Source organism: Paramisgurnus dabryanus, chromosome 13 (assembly GCF_030506205.2).
Source record: "Paramisgurnus dabryanus chromosome 13, PD_genome_1.1, whole genome shotgun sequence".
NCBI classification, from domain to species: domain Eukaryota; kingdom Metazoa; phylum Chordata; class Actinopteri; order Cypriniformes; family Cobitidae; genus Paramisgurnus; species Paramisgurnus dabryanus.
This window is the reverse complement of record NC_133349.1, coordinates 10284342-10303680: the sequence shown is the minus strand read 5'-3', so window position 1 is coordinate 10303680 and position 19339 is coordinate 10284342. Positions and strand designations below refer to the sequence as shown.

At 39.8% G+C, this 19339-nt stretch overlaps 1 protein-coding gene across 1 annotated transcript in view; it reads right to left on the bottom strand.

The window, feature by feature from the left end:
• Positions 1-19339, bottom strand: part of rspo2 (R-spondin 2) — a 69671-nt gene that overhangs the window by 29654 nt on the left and 20678 nt on the right. The window contains exons 2-4 of the mRNA XM_065298534.1: positions 16152-16340; positions 4357-4500; positions 2749-2937 (exon numbers count right to left, since the gene is read on the bottom strand). Of these exons, the coding sequence (XP_065154606.1) occupies positions 2749-2937; positions 4357-4500; positions 16152-16340 (522 nt within the window). The remainder of the gene's footprint in view (positions 1-2748; positions 2938-4356; positions 4501-16151; positions 16341-19339) is intronic.

Here is a 19339-nt window from a genome sequence, read left to right as displayed (position 1 = left end):
TATTGCAATAACAAAACTTGTGGCGAAAACTGGTACTGCAATCACACAACTGGTGGCCAATACACAACATGACAACATAAACATCAGTTGAGGGCTGCAACTCCACTTTTTAAATGACAATATCCTGGCCAGACCACTGTTGTCAGTGATATAAGTATTTGAAATGAAAATGATTTCTTAATGTCTAGTGACATATCAGGGCCATTTTATGATTAATTGATATAAATTTCTTACATACTGTTCCTTTAACTCAACACGTAACAGTTTTTTTCAGCTGAGTTTCAAAGGACTCTAAATGATCCCAAACAAGGCATAAGGGTCTTATCTAGCAAAACGATTGTCATTTTTGACACGAAAAATAACAAATATACACTTTTAAAGCACAACTTCTCGTTTAAATCCGGTCGTGATGCGCCAACGTGACCCCATGCAATACGTCATGACGTCGAGAGGTCACAGAGGACGAACGCGAAACTCCGCCCCACAGTGTTTACAAGTGTTGAGAAAGAGGACCGTTCCTACGTTGTTGTATGTCAACTGATACTAATTAATGTCTTTGTGTCAGTTTATTGTTTACAATGGTCCGCAAATGTGCGTTTTATATATGTAACACGTGACCTACCTACGTCACTACGCATTTACGTTAGGTCGCGCTGGACTGGATTTAGACGAGAAGTTGTGCTTTAAAAGTGTATATTTGTTATTTTTATTGTCAAAAATGACAATCGTTTTGCTAGATAAGACCATTATGCCTAGTTTGGGATCGTTTAGAGTCCTTTGAAACTCCGTTGAAAAAAACTGTTAAGTATTGAGTTAAGTATTAAATGTTGGGCTCTATTAAAGTCCATTAAAATGAGAAAAATCATGCAATGTTTTCCTCAAAAAACATAATTTCTTCTCGACTGAACAAAGAAAGACATCAACATTTTGGATGACATGGTGGTGAGTAAATTATCTGGATTTTTCTTTTAAGAAAATGGAATATTCCTTTAAAGGTTACTGCACAAGTGTCAGCTTGGGACCATTTTTGACCATTGTTTAGTGTGGCAATGCCAATAAAATATAAATTGTACCAACAAGTAGGCCTAAAGTATATGTTCATATTTTAGCATTTCCTTAAGTTGCAGTACATTTAAAAAAAACTCGCTTGTTGACCGATACGGACCATATCACCAGTGCTTTTTAAAGGTTAGCTCGATAGTGGTTTATAAAGTCTAACACAGGTATGAAAGAATGACTCCATTGCGAATTCAATTAGGACTTTAGCAATGGCTCTTATTCGCTGACCTCAGATGAGATAATTGAGGCCAGTAACCATGCATCACAATGCCAGTGTTTAATTAAAGAAAGCTATAAAATACTTTTGGAAAAGGTCAGCAGGAGCTAAATTAAGGAGGAAAATTCCTGTGGAAAGAGCCAGTGACGGGTACAGGAGGAAATGGTGCCAGAAAATCACAGTTTCCAACTTTGAAATCCCTCCCTGCCTTAAAGCCACTGAAAAGAAAAAAAGAGCAACGTGACGTTGTCTGTAATATATTTACTCCATCAGCACCTCCCTAACCAGCTCTTGGAGCACATTTAAAATTGAGGATATTTTTTAATTTCCTCCAATTTCCAGTGTAACCTGGGAAAATCATCCGGTGTTTCGCTCAAACCTTTTTTGACTTGAATAAAGATGAATGAATATAGTCTTCCCGATGCACTTTTCAAAACTGAGTCTTGACCCAACGGGGCCACATTCAGCGGTTGCGATCCGATACGGAGACATTTCAAACTAAAAGTGGACATTATGAAAATTTTGATATTATGTGAGACTGAGGTAACTAAATAAATAGTCGATTTCGAGAAAGTTCAAACTCTTATGGCTTTTGGGTTTCTGAAACGCTGACAATTAGCTTTTCCATAATCAGTCAAAAATATTCTCGCAGGAAAATTAGAGTAAAATCAGCTCGAGTCAGTGAACGTGTTGTCCTTTACTGAACTTTGAAATTGAAATTACATGCGCACTCGTTGTGACAGTATCATAAGTCAATGACCGCAAAAGATTTTAGTTCGTTATGGTGCGCGGTGCTAAATGTCCGGAGAGGAAACATCTCAATTAATTATTATTTTTATGTTTTTCTCGATAAGCCCTCCTGAAGACCGCGATTATTTCCGTAAGTAAACTTGGCACAAAGTTTCTAAAACTAACCACTATATAAAATATGTTTCCTTGGCTCTATTTCCTCAAAAAATATTTTCCCCCGATTTGACTTCTTGTTTTAGTAAGTAAAATACATGCAGCACCCACCACAAATAACTCTCTTATAGAAAAAGGAAACAGAGCACTATTGAGGAAACCTGCACTTCATACGTTGTGCTATTCCGCTGGGAAGAAAGGTGAACATGTGAGACAACACATGTGCTCTCAAGAAAAAACGCACGGTGAGCCCGGCTAAAGTGACCGTGGAAAAATACTAATAAATCATAAATGAAAATGCCATTCGACACTGAAAGTTCAATTCGAGGAGGTGAGGTTACTTTTAAAGAAACCCCATTTAACATAAATCATGTGATATGCAGATGAAACACCATGGTGCTACACAGAAATCTCTTCTGAAGAAGGTTTGGACATGATATTGATGATTTGCAGATGGAATAAATTCTATCTTTTAAAAAAAAACTTGCATTAAAGCGGATTCACATATGCTTAACCAATCACAAAGTTAAAATGACACACACACACACACACACACACAAGCTGCTCACCTCTCCTGCAATGTCGCATAGCCATTTTGCATCTCCTGGACTCGGCGATGGTGGGACACGGTATTGTGTCCTTTGGTGGCTTCTTTACAATGTGTCGTGTGCGGGTTTCCAGTCCCCATTTGAAACCACAAGTTTTGTTTCTTCTGGTGCAGGTCCCCCACTCGCTCCATTGGCCTACCTCACAACCCTCTATTAGGGGGAGAGAATTCAAAGGCAGATTAATAATATGAGACATATCTACAAGACATTTTAGAAGTGACAAGATCTAATAATATGTGAACCTGCCTATTAGCGCTTTTCTATTGCATAGTACCCCACGGATTGGTTTGGGTCGGGTAAGCTTACTTTTGGGGGCTTTTCCAATTGGTACGTAGTACACAATACTTTTTTAGTTCCACCTCAGTTGGGGTTCCAAGCGAACCAAGCTGATACCAAAAAGTGACCCGAAAACACTGTAGATCACTGATTGGTCTGAGAGAATCGTCAATACCAGCATCATCGCTATAATGTAAAAGATTAGCTTTACCTTCATGCTAGCTTGCGCAGTTTGAGCAAACATGTTGTCATCTGTGCTCTGCTATAAGTTCCCAAACTCCCTTTTGGCAATGAAAAACATCCACAGGAATCAGGAACACCATAACAGTTTTTTTCCAGACTTGCAGTTTGTGGCGGCACATTTGCGACACACACGTCCGCATATATGCTTAAATGCAACTTTAATGAGGCTCAGTGGAGCGCGTCGACTGATGCCACGGGTGTTTGTACAGAAATTGTCATGTGAGACGGAGGTAGTGATAAACGCGATGTGCAAACATCTATTTGTAGTGGTCAATTTTAATTTTGTGGTGGACTGAGAAATAAATGAATGTATAGGAATGTACAACGACGGTCTAACTTGGATGATGTCACAGCAGTAAGCTGCATTCAGACTAGCAGCGACTAGCAGTAGCCGAGCGACGCAATCTCATTGATTTCAATGTTAGATTGGCGACTTCCGGTGTCATGAGCGACAGTGACTGTTGGCGATTGGATGGGGTGTGTTGAGAAATGTTTAACTTTATGCAAATTATGAGCAACTTTTGGGAGCGACTACTAATGAGAATAAAGCAGTGGAGTTCACGTCATCTGTCTCTTGTCAGTAACTGGAGAGGACGGTACTCATTTGTTTATGACAACCAGATTTAGAAACACCTCTTTTGAAAGAGACGAGCGATACACAGTGACAAAGTCGCTTATAATGTGAATGTACCTGTAGGCAGCGCAATTATAACGACACGCCTATAATCTCTCCCACTACGAAGTGTTACTAAACTCGATGGAAAAGCTAACCAAGCCAAATTGAAATGAGTTGACCTGACCTGACCCAAACCAACCATGGGGTACTATGCAATGGAAAAGCTTTTTGCTCTTTGCAATTTACTGTTTTCTACATAAAACCATCCTACATAATGTAAAGAACATTCTGTGAAAATATAACCTTGATATTCAATTGAAATCAATAACTAAAACCAAATTTGATGCTCCTAATCTCATAATTGGATTGAGACTTTAGATAGTCTTATTCACTACATGTATACACTTTAATAATGTTGAGTTGTTTTCACTTACCTCCACACTCCATGGTGTCCTCCAAGGGAGCGAAGCCCTCTGGACACTTGTCGAAGCAACGGCCCTTGTGCAAGTAAAAACCAGGGTTGCACTTCGTGCAGAAGTCTTTGCTGAAACAGGCTTCACAGTTATCTATCCGACACCCTGTGAAAGAAACAACAAAGAAAATGTCACTCAGGACAGCGGTCAAGACCTCTTCATCTGGAGAAGATTGAAAAGTCGGTGAGAAGATTTTGGTGAAAGAAGGGGGATTTAATGCTTTCCAAGGTTCTCCTCTTCTGAGGAGTGAGATATAACAGCGCAGCAGTCTCACGACACACATTTTGAGTCAGGGAGTGACATCTTCACCTTAGGAGGGAAAGCAGATCACCTCAATGTTTGGGAGTCAAGAGCCAGAGCGAAAGGTCTACTTTCATCTTATCTCCCAAAAGAGCAAATAAGCAAGCAAGAGCGCACCGCACATCATTCTTAGCATCAAAATCAAATTTTCACATCTTCAATGAGAATTCAAATGGTTGTAGTCAGCATAGCTGGTCACCATATGTTTAGTTGTTGGACCCCAGCATGGGATGGAGGCTTCATTGGTTAACCAGCATAACCAGAAAAACCATGCTGGTTGACCAGTTTTGCAAGCTAAGTTTTCTTGGCTATACTGGTCCACCACCCACACCAGCATCAAACCACCACTAACCAGGCTGAATCAAATCATCTAGGTGGGAAACGGGGCGTTTCCGGCAGGATGGCCCTTAGGAAAATGACCTAATTTTATCAAGAGGTTGAGATTCTGCGTTCACATCTGAGTTGGGTGGAGTTTTTAAAGAGGGGTCAAGATGCTCTGTGATGAAGGCGACACCACCACGCCGATCCTCTCACGCCCCGCCCTGCCACAGCATATCAAAGGCAGCGTGCCAGCATGTCATCAAACTGTGACTCAAATAGCACGTCAGGCAAAGCAAAATTACACGACCTGCACCAACGGGGCGATGCGCAGGCCTACGTAATTAAAAGGAGCCGATGAGAGCTGTCTAATTTATGGCACTTCTTAAAAGCTTCTTCAGAGGCCTGATAGGCTTTGGATTTCAGATTGCTGCTATTCCCAGGCATGTGAAGCACAGGGTTCTGCTCAGGTGTGTAAGGGTTGTGAATCTTGTAACTTTTACCAGGTGAGTGCGTTTTGTTTGAGAGCGAGAGAATCGGACACATTTAGATCAGAAAGAAAAGTAAAAAACTGTAACTTTTCTGTCATTGGGGTGGTTCCCTCGAGATTCCTTTTTGTACGCTTATGGATATACAACAAATTGAAATGTTGTACTTTTTAGGATGCAGTATTATACTCTAAGGGCCTATTGTGTACCTGTTAAATGTTAGGAATACAAAACATTTAACTCTACCTTAAAAGGTACGAAATAGGGCGGGGTGCACGATTTTTGAGAAACGCTTTTGAAAAGGGAGTCGGGCCGAGTACCAAAACACACTTGGAGCCAATCAGTAGTAAGGGGCGTGTCTACTAACCAGCATCATTGTCTGGGTTTCGTATGTGTGGGGCGGGTCTATCAAAAGAAGGTCCAGATTCTATTGGGGTAGGGGTGTGTTTATTTAGGTGATTACAAATGTCGACATTGGCTTTCAGAGATCGTTTTCTCCTTGCCTTTAAGGTACAATAATGTAACTAAACAGGAACAACATTGTATTATGCATTGTATACCTGTAAAGGTAAAATACATAACCTTAAGGTCCCACTCCAGCGACCGAAAAAGTGAAAATTTTATGTTTTCTGAAGGTTCCTTACCATCAGGCCCCCAAATTATAGCATCTCCAACTATCCAAGTCTGTCCCTTCAGCTGCATTCCTTCCCACCCAAGAAGTCCTACCCCTTTTCCCTTTGAACCCTAATAGACCCCGCCCACTTTCCCAATCTCTCACGCTTTCTTTAACCGGTGTGATGCATTTAACAGATGCACGCACATACTTGCACACACCAGACTCAAACCTACCATACAAGCACCCCAACTCAATGTGCCCAAGCATGCGCACAAGGATGCTACTATGATGTCTCAGCTCTAACAAATATAATATGCAAAACTTATTTTTAAATGGACAAAACATACAGACTAAGATTAAAGAGATGAGCCAGATTTTCTAGCAGCTGTGCTGCAGGGCAAGAATTTAAAACATGTAATTAAAAAAAAAAAAAAACAATTGCAAACAACAAAAAGCATTTCGTGTTTTAACACCAAGACACCAGGTCAAAACCGTGTCTTTTGTTTGATAAACACGTGCTTTAGCCGGTCAAGTTACACTGTGGTGTAGAGATCTTGGCATGGAGTCTGAGAGAAAGGTGGCGGCCGCAACCCGCTTTTGTTCCCAAAGTAACTAGAGATCTGAGAGTTGCTGTGTCCCTACATGTACAATCTATGATGGGGAGCAACAGCTAATAAATCAGCTTCTCTACTGCGCCTGATAAATGGCAGACACGGCATGACTGCCGTCACCTTCTGGATCACATGCTTAGAGAGAAAATGAACTGTCATCATGAACTGTCACCCATGATTTTGTGCAGGTGTTGCAATATTGAAAACATTATTAAATTAAAGTCTAAATAGTCATGCTAGAACATTAATATCCACATTTCTTTTTACTAACAATTCATAGAGCTTTGTGTTAGCAATGTAAAGATTGTGGGTTCGATATCAGGGATCACATATACTAACAAACTGCGTAGCTTGATTGGACTGTAAGTTACTTTGAGTTGCTTGTTTTTCAGTGACTGGTCACCTAAGAGTCGTGAAGATAATACAGTATTAATACGAAGTCGGTCTTTGTAGTCGGCTCAAAAAAAATCAAACACATTTGAAATACTAGACAGGAAGGACGTTTTGCTGCAGCTGTCTTGTAACATAGAATTCACCTTAGCATATTGGATACATGCATATTTTATACATGACCCTGCCTGTGAAAACCCAGCTGAAGTAATTTTTTATGACTTACTGTTTTCTACATAAAATCATCCTATGTAATGTAAAGAACATACTGTAAAGTATAACCTTGATATCTTTAATATTGATTGAGTAAGGGAATGTCATAGACTGAAATCAATATGAAATCAATGATAGATATTAAATGATAAATATCAAACAAAATTAGATTCTGAGACTTAATCCTGGATTTCACAGATAGGGTCACATATACAGTAGGTTAGAAGTATGTAAATAACACCTACAAAACCAACAGCACCACTGGTGAGGTGACATGTGGGACATTATTCTCAAATACTACACATTCCCCCACCAAAAAAATGCCTTCTTAAGCCGGAGTATAGTCTGTTTATACATGTATGTGAACGTACGTGCACGGTTAAATACACAGCCTTGCAAAGCATAGTACACAGATGTTCAAGGCATGCATATTGCAAGAAAATGCTATGCATCTCCTATGCTACATACTACATTCTCCTCTACACACAACCTATGTTTACAAAGTACGCACAGTTACAAAAACCCGGCAGTGTGCATACTGTGCACAGATCCTCGCATATGCATAAAAACAGGACTTATACTTCTAACTCATGCCTGGTTCACCGCCAGGATAATTAGGCCGATTTTAGCCCCGATTCACCCCTTCCGACAATCTAACGCCGCATTCAGACAGCCAGCGATGTTATCGCTGCTCATCGCCTGCCGCTGGTGGTTGATGTCGCTTGTGGGCGTTCCCACTTCTGGTTGCGTAGTAGTGTGACGTTACCCCATGTTGTAAACAACAAATCAGTGCTCCACTTACTTCACTTCCATTGGTAGTCGCTCGTGAAACTCGCTGCTAATTTGCATAAAGTTAAACTTTTCTCAACTTTTGTCGCGCGACTCCGTCGATAATCGCGCCTACATTCTGTCGCCAACGGTCACGTTCGCTCGTGTCGCCGGAAGTCACCCAGTTTCCATTGAAATGAATGAGATTGCGTCGCTCTCCTAATGCTTGTCGTTGGCTGTCTGAATGGGGTGTTAAGGATGCTCCGATAATCGTAAAATAAACTGATCAGATATTCTTGCCGTGTGTGGTGTGTTTAGACTGCTCTCGTCTACTCGAAAGGACCTCGGGACCGCTCCGATCTCAAATCGGGGATATCCAACATGTTGGATTTTTTTGGCCCAATTTCTTCTCGTGTGTGGTGTCTCCCGGGGACAAACGAGCACGCAGCCTGTGGACTGTGACGTGTAGCCAATCAGAAAGCGAGGTGACGAGGCAGCGGGATGTACCGGGAAACAAAATCACGGGTCACAACAACTCACCTCCATATCATGATGTAGCAAGTATAGTCCATGCTCGCGTTGTCTCCACTTCTTTGACCATCGCCTTTTCTTTTGAGATTGTTTTTTGTCGGTTAAAAACAAACTGCAAACTATCGCCACTGTGTGATGTGTTGATTTTGCCATGTGGCGGCGCACCACTAACTGTACGACCAAAACTGTTAGACCCGCGATGTTTTATCGCCGTGTGTGGGGTCTCTCAGGGTTGGAAAATCGGCCGACGATTTTAAATTCGTCCCGTCTGAACCAGCCCTCAAGGAAATGACAAGACAAGACGCAAACGTATTTTAGAAACGCATTTCTGTTCCACTAGACTCGACCAGTTTAATCCCAAACTTTTCCCAGACATAAAAATATTCAAATGATGTGCATGCCATTAGTTCCCCTCTGACATAAAAATTGGTGGGATAATGTGATACTGAATTAATTGTTTACTTTTAAATAAGGTTGTATATGTTAATGTCAGTAAATGCATTATATAACATCAACAAAATGCCAAAAAACTATATTGTTCATGTTAATTAATGCCAAAACAATTATAAACTTTTTATTTTGCGCAATACTCACTGTAACTTTGTCATTCTTAAATTTCTTCATTTCATCCTTCACTAATAACTGCCATTGTAAAATACTTTACATTTGATTAAATGTGTAACTACTTGTGTAACTACTCATGTAACAGTCTTTAAATAGGGAAAACATGGAAGTGTTTGGTGGCTTCTAAATTCATCCCTGTTTGGATCCTAAGGAATGAATGGGGCTAGACTAAATGCTAACATAATCATGACACGTTGTAGAAAGATTAAGTGCACTCATTGAATAAAGATAGGTATGCATTAATTTGTCTAAGTTGAGGTAAGAACATAGTAAAATATTGAAAAATGGTGGGGTTTTCCTTTAACTTCATGCAGCATTTTTTTACAGTGTGGGTTAACCTTAATATCCTTTCAAAAGTCCTGATGCGTAAAGGACACTACATGGATGCAAATAGATAGCAAATTCTCCCAAACACATGAGAATCTAACGGAAACCAATGCAACCACTTTGTCGTTTGCGTGATTTATAAAAGCGACAAAAAACGCAGAAGCACAAACAGAACTTTCAAGGGGCCTGTGTTAAAGGAAGTTGAAAATGTGATTTATGTCTGCCCTTTCTTTCCACTTGGCTTTCAATGTGGTTTTTGAGTCAAGTGCATGCTGAGTTGAATCGTCAAGCTTTGGGGGTGATCTAATCCTGAAAGACTTGTGGCAGGAATGCCTCTCTCCTGTGGTCTGGATGCAACACAAAAAAACAATAAGGCAAATTATATTGTGGACATGCTAGCCAGTGTCAAACTTAAGCAACTGCAAACCACGTTAGCCAGGGTTGTTGAAATTGTCTTCAGTATTTATGCAAATAAAGTTTAACTTTGTTTTCATATGACAAATGGACTTTATATAATATGTGCCAGTGCCTTGCAAATTGGGTATCAAGTCTTGAGGTCACCGTAACCGATGTGCAGTACTCAACACACATCCTGTGGAGTAAAAGGGTTGCCCATGCTTCAGGGGTCGGGGTGGCCACATTTTTCCATTTTCCTCCCAGGCTTTGTGGAAGGAGCCTGGACCATCTGACCAGCATTTTTCAGTGGATTCTGGTGAGCACATCATGCGGTTGACTTTCTCACACCCAGAAATGTCATCTTGCTGCGCCAGTGGGTGCACCAAACATCCTGGTTTTTCCTGAGGTCCTTGCAGTTTCTATTTGTATCATTCACATGCTGACCTGTCAATGTCCCTTTTACTAAATTCGGCATCTCCAAAAAGTATTTGGACACTTAAGCCACACTTACAACAAATAATAAATGTCACTACACTTGATAAGCACATATAACACAAAAAAAGTGAGTTGGGTTTGAAATTGTGAGCCTGTCTGGGAAAACCCAGATAAAGTCAATATTTTTGTGATTTATTGTTTTCAGTATAAAATCATCCTACATAATAAACATTGTGTGAAAATATAATTCTGATATTTTTAATATTGACTGAGTAAGACCATGTCAAAGATTGAAATTTACATTTAGCAGATGCTTTTATCCAAATTGATTTACAAAAATTAGGAAACAAAAGCTTAACTTGGATGAGCTGTCATATTTAAAACCAATGTTAAATCAATTAGTGAAATCAAACTTTGATGTTGGACTTCACAGACAGGGTCACAATTATTCACTAATAGATGTAGTCTATAGACGGTTTCAGCAGTAACAACATAAACAAGCCACTTTCGTGTAACTTCCTGTAAACTCTGCTAAGAATAAATAACAACAAAGTCCTTTTAAAATAGTAAAAAGCAAAATAAAAAATACGTAGATTACATAGAACACCAAAACATTTGCTATTTTTGACGAGGTATTTGTTCAAGAGTTCAGTTTAGCAACTAGTCAGACCATCAAACAAACAGAAACCAGTTTCAGCAGTAACAACATAAACAAGCCGCTTTCGTGGAAAACAAAACACTTAACTTCTGTAAACTCCGCTAACAATAAATAACAACAAAGTCCTTTTAAAATAGTAAAAAGCAAAATAAACAATACGTAGATTACCTAGGAAACCAACACATTTGTTATTTTTGATGAGGTATTTGTTCAAGAGTTTAGTTTAGCAACTAGTCAGACCATTAAACAAACAGAAACCGGAAGGTAAAGTTCCAACCAGACGCGTAATCGCGTCACCGCCATAGACTGTAAAAAAAGATGGACGTAGTGTCCGTGACGTCACCCATAGGTTTCTGAAGATCGTTTTTTAAGCTTAAAGTAGGCGGTGCCTGCCGTCACCATCTTGGCCGCGCATCACTCGCGGATATCCAAAAACGGGTAAAGAGGCGGGACGTCATGGTTGTTGGAACCACACACCCCTAGCGCGACTCTAGTGACAGCAGTGGCTATTCAACCGTCACTCAAGTGGCCACGCCCTTAAAAAAATAAAAGGGCAAAATTTGTACCAGGCTGTACAATTTTAACATGAGGGTCTATGGGATTTGACTCCCATTTGGAGCCAGCCTTTAGCGGCCAGTCAATGAATTGCAGTTTAAATAACTTCCGTATTGGCTTCATCAGAGAGATCGGAAGGTTGCCCGTCGAACACCACACGTGAGTCCGATGAAACCAGCGTCTATATTTGGAAACTTTCTGTTTGTCAAACTTGGACAATAAGTGATAATGTAAAAATGTACACCTGTGGTTACAAGCCACTGTAATGCCATCTATTATAGTGTCCATAGGAATAAGTTCACAATGTGCTTTGGGGATATAAAAAAAATGAGCGTGTACAACTATAACAAATAACAGGAGACAGCTGTCATAATTTCCAATGACCGTACAGACCTTCAGAACTTAGTGTAAACCACTTAGTACCATTTCCTAACAGAACCGCTGATAGATGTGGATAGGTGAAGGAGAGGCGTGTCACTTATACTGTCTGGCAAATCACGTTCTCTGGTTTGCAAGTGAAACGTAGATGCCAAGGGCAACAGTTTCTTTTGCATGTCCCAAATGAGATCACTTTGACTGGAACGACCCATTATTTTCCAGAGGGTACAGGACTCTGGCAGCATCGGCAGGGCATATTACAGAATTGTGCTGATTCTTTAACAGCATTTGGGTACCACTTCAGGCAACAGTGCTTTCGTGTGGCTGACGTCCATCTCAATCCCACTGGAATATCAAAGCTACCCGTAAAATACAGAGGGTTGGGAAGGTAAAGAACTTACAAGAATGCCTGCACTTTTCATTCAAAACAGTGAAAAAGTGGGAATCACTACTACAACAGTATAACAGTAACGTATTAAATAACATCTGGGACAGTAAAACATGGTATAAAATGTGATGAAAAAAATTCCCTTGACATGGGGGCTCTCACGTGGCATTTATACTAGTCTTGGATGAGCTGTGATATTTAAAGGATATTGGCAATCAAAAACCTCTTTACAAGAGTTTCCAAGTGAGTAAAAAGAGGAAAGGAAACTTCACACACTAAACAACACACAGATCTCTGCGAGCTTCAGTGTGTCACCTGGGGCCGATATTTCTTAAAGATTCTGTCACTGGAAGACCTCTTAGCACCACGGGTTGTCAATCATGCAAATAATATTTCATGATGTCGTTTAGCATAAATACTTGCAATCCAGCCCTACATCTATAAAAGAGAATGACCTCCCATGTGATGGTCAGCAGGTTAAGTACCTTGACAACTACTGTAAAAGTTATTGCTAAAATTACTGTAGACTCTTTGCTTGCTGTATGGCTCATCTCATATGAAAGAAAAAACACAAATCAGATCTTAATATCTAGTTGTTTCACCTTCACTGTCAGAAAAAATGATAAAAATGTTCCCAAGCTGTGGCAGTGTCAATTAAATGTGTCCTTATATGACCCATTTTACACCTGCACTCTGTTCCAGCTTTAACCACAATTAAAGACATCTGAACCAACTTATCAAGGTCTTACTAGACATACTAGAAACATTCTGGCAGGTATGCTTAAGGTAAGATGGAGCTAAACTCTGCAGGACAGTGGCCCTTCCGGACCAAGTGCGGACACTCCTGATGTATAACATTAGCCTACTGTGGACCAAGATAACTTAAAGGGATAGTTCATCCAAAAATGAAAATAATGTCATTAATGACTCACCCTCATTTCGTTTCAAACTTGTAAGACCTCCGTTTATTTTCAGAACACAGTTTACGATGTTTTATATTTAGTACGAGAGCTTGTTGACCCTTCCTTGAAAATCTACGTACGGTATACTGTCCATGTCCAGAAAGGTAATAAAAACATCATTAAAGTAGTACATGTGACGTCAGTGGGTCAGTTAGAATGTGTTGAAGCATCGAAAATACATTTTGGTCCACAAATAAAAAAATCCAACTTTAGAGCGAGACTAAAGTCACGTGACTGCAGTGAACGGATGACGTACAACACGGCTGACGTGTTATCTGGTGCACCCCAGCTGTTGTTGTTTTTTTGTGCGCCTGGGCTTCATTTACAGTCTGAGTGAGATGCACACTTTAAGTTTGAAAGAAATCTTCGCAAACATGTCTGAGGATAACACGTCATCCGCGTCACTGCAGTCACGTGACTTTAGTCTCGCAGATGTGCTTCAAAACAGATGCGGAAGAGAAGACAATGTTTTAAGAAAGTCATAATTTTTGCTATTTTTGGACCAAAATGTATTTTCGATGCTTCAACACATTCTAACTGAGCCACTGATTATTACCTTTCTGGTCATGGACAGTATACCGTACGTAGATTTTCAACAAGCTCTCGGACTAAATATAAAACATCTTAAACTGTGTTCTGAAGATGAACAGAGGCTTTACGAGTTGGGAATGACATGAGGGTGAATCATTAATGACATTATTTAGATAAAAAGTCGCTGTCTATTTACTTCCATCACTGCTGGTCTTCTCAAAACATACACAACAAGCTGCTTCTTCTTCTTCGTTTGTGGGTTTACTGGCCAAGCTGCTGCTTCTTCTTTGGTGGGTGAGCTGCTTCTGTGGTTACACCCGGGGATACTTCCATACTAGCATTTTGCATGTGTGTTTGCATGTTGACACGGATGACAGCGCAGAAATATAATATGAAAGCCAAAGCGTAGCCTACACCGTCGCTGATACACCGTAGGAACTATAATTAGATCTTTAGAGAATCCCTAAGAGAATTTGATGAGAAATGTTTGAGTTAATCTTGAAAAGTCAAACCTTTAGTTTTATACACAAAGTTAAAGGTTTTTCTTGACACACAAGACACAAAACTTGGGTCTGTTTCTCAGGAGGAAGTAGCTGTGTTTGAAAAACTACTGCGATACTAAAGAGATCTCATTTGGGATTTTTCTTTCTGATGGGTCATGATTGCCAGTGATAGTTCAAAGTGTTGGTGAACGGATTTCAAAAGCACTCCACCCCACTGCTAAAGCGAAAGAGTCACTGATGGAGTGCAAACCTGTCTCCTCTTTACCGATGTTTCTGCTCAGGGCCGACAGATCTGCAAAGAATCCGAGCAACAAGATAGGATCACACACACGCACACACACTTAGGGTATAACGATAAGCAGCTGGTGCTTAAGTGATTTCAGAGCCTGTTTCTATATACACGATCGGCTCCACATAATCTGGCACTCTTGGAAGAGGCTGAGGGCCCGAGCGAGAGATAGTCTAGTGTCTTTGAATGACTGCTGTGTGTTATCCTTTAAATCATTTCCAGTGACCCCGCGATTACTTCTCACTCAAACCCTGATAGAACAACCCATTATGACTGACGGACACAAACGGCTTAGCGGACATGGCAGAGAAAGAGTAACTTAAGGAGAGACGGTCAAATGCGAAGCTGGATTACAAAGTCATGACTGTAACAGTGATCACATCAAAGTGAGCTTTGCTCTGAGATTTTATGGTACGTGACAATGTGAGGTTTGGTTCTGGGAGACATGTGCTCGGAAAGAAATCCCGATTACCAGGCCACATATCAGTATCATTTAAAATCAAGATTCCACCAGGATAAGGAACGGTTGGGGGACAACAGTATCAGAGAATATTTCTTCTTCTGTATTTATGATTTACAAAAGTTTGCAAAATGTAGTGGTTGTAAGGACTTGCGGCATGCTTCCGTTTACTCTTAAATGGTCTTTCTGTAATGGTAAGTCTAGTCAATTAATATATCCAGTTTATAGTAAATGAAGGGTTTAGTCGATGCCCCTTCTCTTGTTTTGAAACCCAATTGGCAGACGACACTGTATTGAGTTTGTTGAGTGAGAGTGGACAGGATTTTTGTAGGGGTGTCTGTACTTTGTCCGGCTTATTAGTAATGTAGTTCTTGACACGTTGCTCAGAGGTTTCTAGTCTGTCTGTCAGAAGTTTGGCTCAAACAATCTAAAGAGTTAGAGTTCTGTTTTCATATAAAGCATTCAGCCAACACCTCAGGCTTTTCGCTTAACAACAACAAGGGTCCAAAATGTCTCAGGGCTGACTCAAATGGTAAAATAAGATTATTAAATACCAGGGGTGAAGGGAAGAGGGAAATATTATTTTAATGTGATTCCTTTTGTAGGTGGCCATGAAAATGTGGGTTTTTCCCTATTTTGTTGTTTTGTTTCACATAGTGGAAGCAATCAAAAGTCTGTGTTGCATGAGTCCAAGCTTTTTTATCTAGTTTAACCAGTAAACATCTCTTGCTCAATCACGGTCATCATTTTTCAGTTTGGGAACATTTCATTCCCAGTCCTCGAATTACTGAACAGTAAACTAATGGTCTTAACTGGGCTCTTTAACAGGGTAATATTGAGCAGTAGTAGAGCTAAACTCAAGCTTAAATCAATAATAAACCTATCTGTCAGTCTAATAGCATCTACGCACCTGTGCTACAAATATATATATATATATATATATATATACACACATCGGCCTCAAAGATGTACTGTAAATAACCAAGACAGATAAGTGGAAAGGGTAGAAGCTTACTGGAGCACATGTTGATGTCTGTCCCTCGCATGCCGTAGAATCCCGACGGACAGGCGTGGAGACACTCGCCGTACTGCCGCATCCTCTCCCTCCTCAGGAACAAGAAGAGCTTGGGCTGGCAGTTCATACAGCCGTTATCCTTTGAACAAACCGAGCAGCCCTTACAGACGGGGTAAGCTCCATAGCTAGCTGCAATACGAAGAAAAAAAAGAGATTGGTTTTAGTAACTATTCATGCTGTATAGACACAAGTGGTATATGGATTTGAACCATTAGACATAAGCAGAATATAAACAGATGCACTAAAGGGACAAAAAAGATTTTTTACCGTTTTGGAATCCATTCAGCTGATATCTGGGTCTGGCGCTAGCACTTTTAGCATAGCTTAGCACAATCCATTGAATATGATTAGACCATTAGCATCGCGCATCAAGGACTTTGCTGTCGTAACATGGCTGCAGCAGGCGTAGTGATATTACGCAGCGGCTGAAAATAGTCCCCTTAGTAACTTTCAATAGCAGGGGACTACTTTTGGGCACTGTGTAATATCATTGCGCCTCCTGCAGCCATGTTACGGCAGCAAAGTCCTTGACTATTACTGTCTGTCTGGGAAAAATATTGAAACTCTTTGGTTATTTTTGAGCGCAATGCTAATGGTCTAATCAGATTCAATGGATTATGCTAAACTATGCTAAAAGTGGTACCGCCAGACTTTGAGATCACCTGAATGGATTCCAAAATGGTAAAAATCAAATGTTTAACTCTAGGGGAGCTGGAAAATGAGTATATTTTAAAAAAAAGTGTCCCTTTAATACAGTCAGTCCACTTGCAGTACCCTGGGGAAGACAGAAATGTCTAAAACTATTTCTCAAAATTACATTTCAATAACATATTTCAGATTCAAAATAAAATATGACACTTATGGCATCCTGTATTTCTCATTCAACTAAATTCAACCCATACAGCTCATTCAACTAAATATTTTTACTGCAGAGCTGGGAGACAATGGTTATTTATGTTGCGTGGAACCTAAATTTAATGCGGCGCATTATAATATTTCCTGCTTCTCACTTGCCACGAGCACATTTCAATGCCATTCTTTTGATGTGTTTGGCTTCCCAGCAGATAGGATTGAAATATGAAAATAAGCAGAAAATAACATTGTCCACATTTATAATCTAATGTTATAAAAACAAAAGTGTAATGGATAAATCAGTGGCATCATCTAACTATTTAAAACCTTGTTAAAAACCAAAATAAAAAAAATAAATTTGTCCATTTTTTATTCAAAACACTAGCTCAAAACACCAGACCAAAATTACACCTCAAATCAAACCAGTATCCTGACCCCGAAACCAAGGTATGTACCGAAGTGTGAATTTTGTGTCCCATTGCAGACCTCTTTATATTGGATGTCATGATTTCGCCCATTAATTCCTCGGCGGGCGGTCCATCTTTTCTTTCTGCTGTCTGGTTGCAACCACGACACCGCACTACGAGAGCGGAGCTGTTGAACAGTTAAGCATGTGCTGCTATAGAACTGTCAAAGACATTTTCATTGATACATAAAAGTTTCACGGACTAAAGAAACTGTCATTATGGTGACTTTAGCTCGCCCTGACATTTTCGCAGTGGAAACCATTGTGAATGTAAAAAGCCTAGTGATGTGATTCAAGGCTCAACTTCTGTATGTAGAGTTCAGACAGCCGTTGAAAGCCCAAAACCGCATCGACTCCGAGCAGGATCGTGTTGCTGGTAGAAAACAAAGGAGCCAGTAATGACCATACCGTTACACAATAAAGGTCTCCTAATGTAAGCTCCTTAGCATTCCCTTTACAGGAAAATGTCCTTGGGCGCGCACAATAGCATCAAACCAGAGACATTTCTATTGATTGGAGCCAAGTTTTAAATATCACAAACAGAGATACGGTAACAGATGTAACTGGGTGACCAACCATAATGCTTTATAAAATATCATGCAAAGAATTGTGGGAGATGTACGATACAGGTCCTTATACAGGTTTTTTTCATGCCTAATAAAATTTATGTCTGCTTTATAGTAATGTCGGTCTTTTATGTTATTGAAGGGTTTGATACTGTTAGTCTGCACTGCATGCAAACTTGGGAATTACAGCCCATTGTGAACTTCTATGTCCTCCTTCCTATCCCATTAAAAAGCTCAGCACGTTGCATAATGTTTTAGTCTTAATTTCAAGGTAACTGAAACTTTCCCACTGATTTAGACAATGTCCAGATTAAGAGAAAATACTGTATATCCCCATTTATCATTTTTGACAAACGTTTATCAATTGACTGTTTTTATGGGAGAAATAAAGAAAAGAAAACATTATTGTGTATCATGTTTCATGTTCCGTGACCTCAGTGTTCACGAGGAAATGATCTGGACACATTTTTCCCCAACCACACAGTGCGTATAGACATATGGTATACAGTTTGAACATGTTTATAGAAACCTGACATTCACCATAAATTGGTAAAAATCTCCCCGACTCAGCCCACACACTTCAGGCCTGATTGCGATCTTAGTGCAGAGAATGGCGGAAACCAGGACTGGCGTGAGGTTGAAACTTCAAAAAGCTAAAAACTATAAGAGCATTTTCCCTAGTAAATTTCCCTAATTGATGCTGGTATGGCAATATCACAAACCGTTTCCCCTTTCTCAATCATACGCGTATTATTTCTTTCATTCTACTGTCAGGGTTTTACAGCAAAGCCTTGTTAAATTATTTCTTTAACTGCTGCTGTCAACATGAGCAATGCAATTACCCGTGACCGATTGCATCAGTCCATCGATCAACCAAATGGTGGCATGCGAGACTAAATCCACCTGCAGAAATCTTACAAAGAAGATTGTTATAATTTAAATATATTTTTATGGATGGAGATTGTTATCCTAATCGTGTATACAACAATAATTGTCTTTTACATTAAATGTCATGTTACGTTATGTAACTAAAGCTATAAATATTCTCATTTGCATGTACAATTTATTGATACCATTTCGGGCTGCAAGATATGTCAAAAGGATTAAAATAGTGCAAATGGGAATATTGGAATATACATATTCCGCAATGGTTTGCAGAAACTGAAGGATTTAAATGCTTCAAAAAGTTGTGTAGTCTAAGTTTTAGGTCAATGAAGATGCAGATTTCCACACACAGATTACGA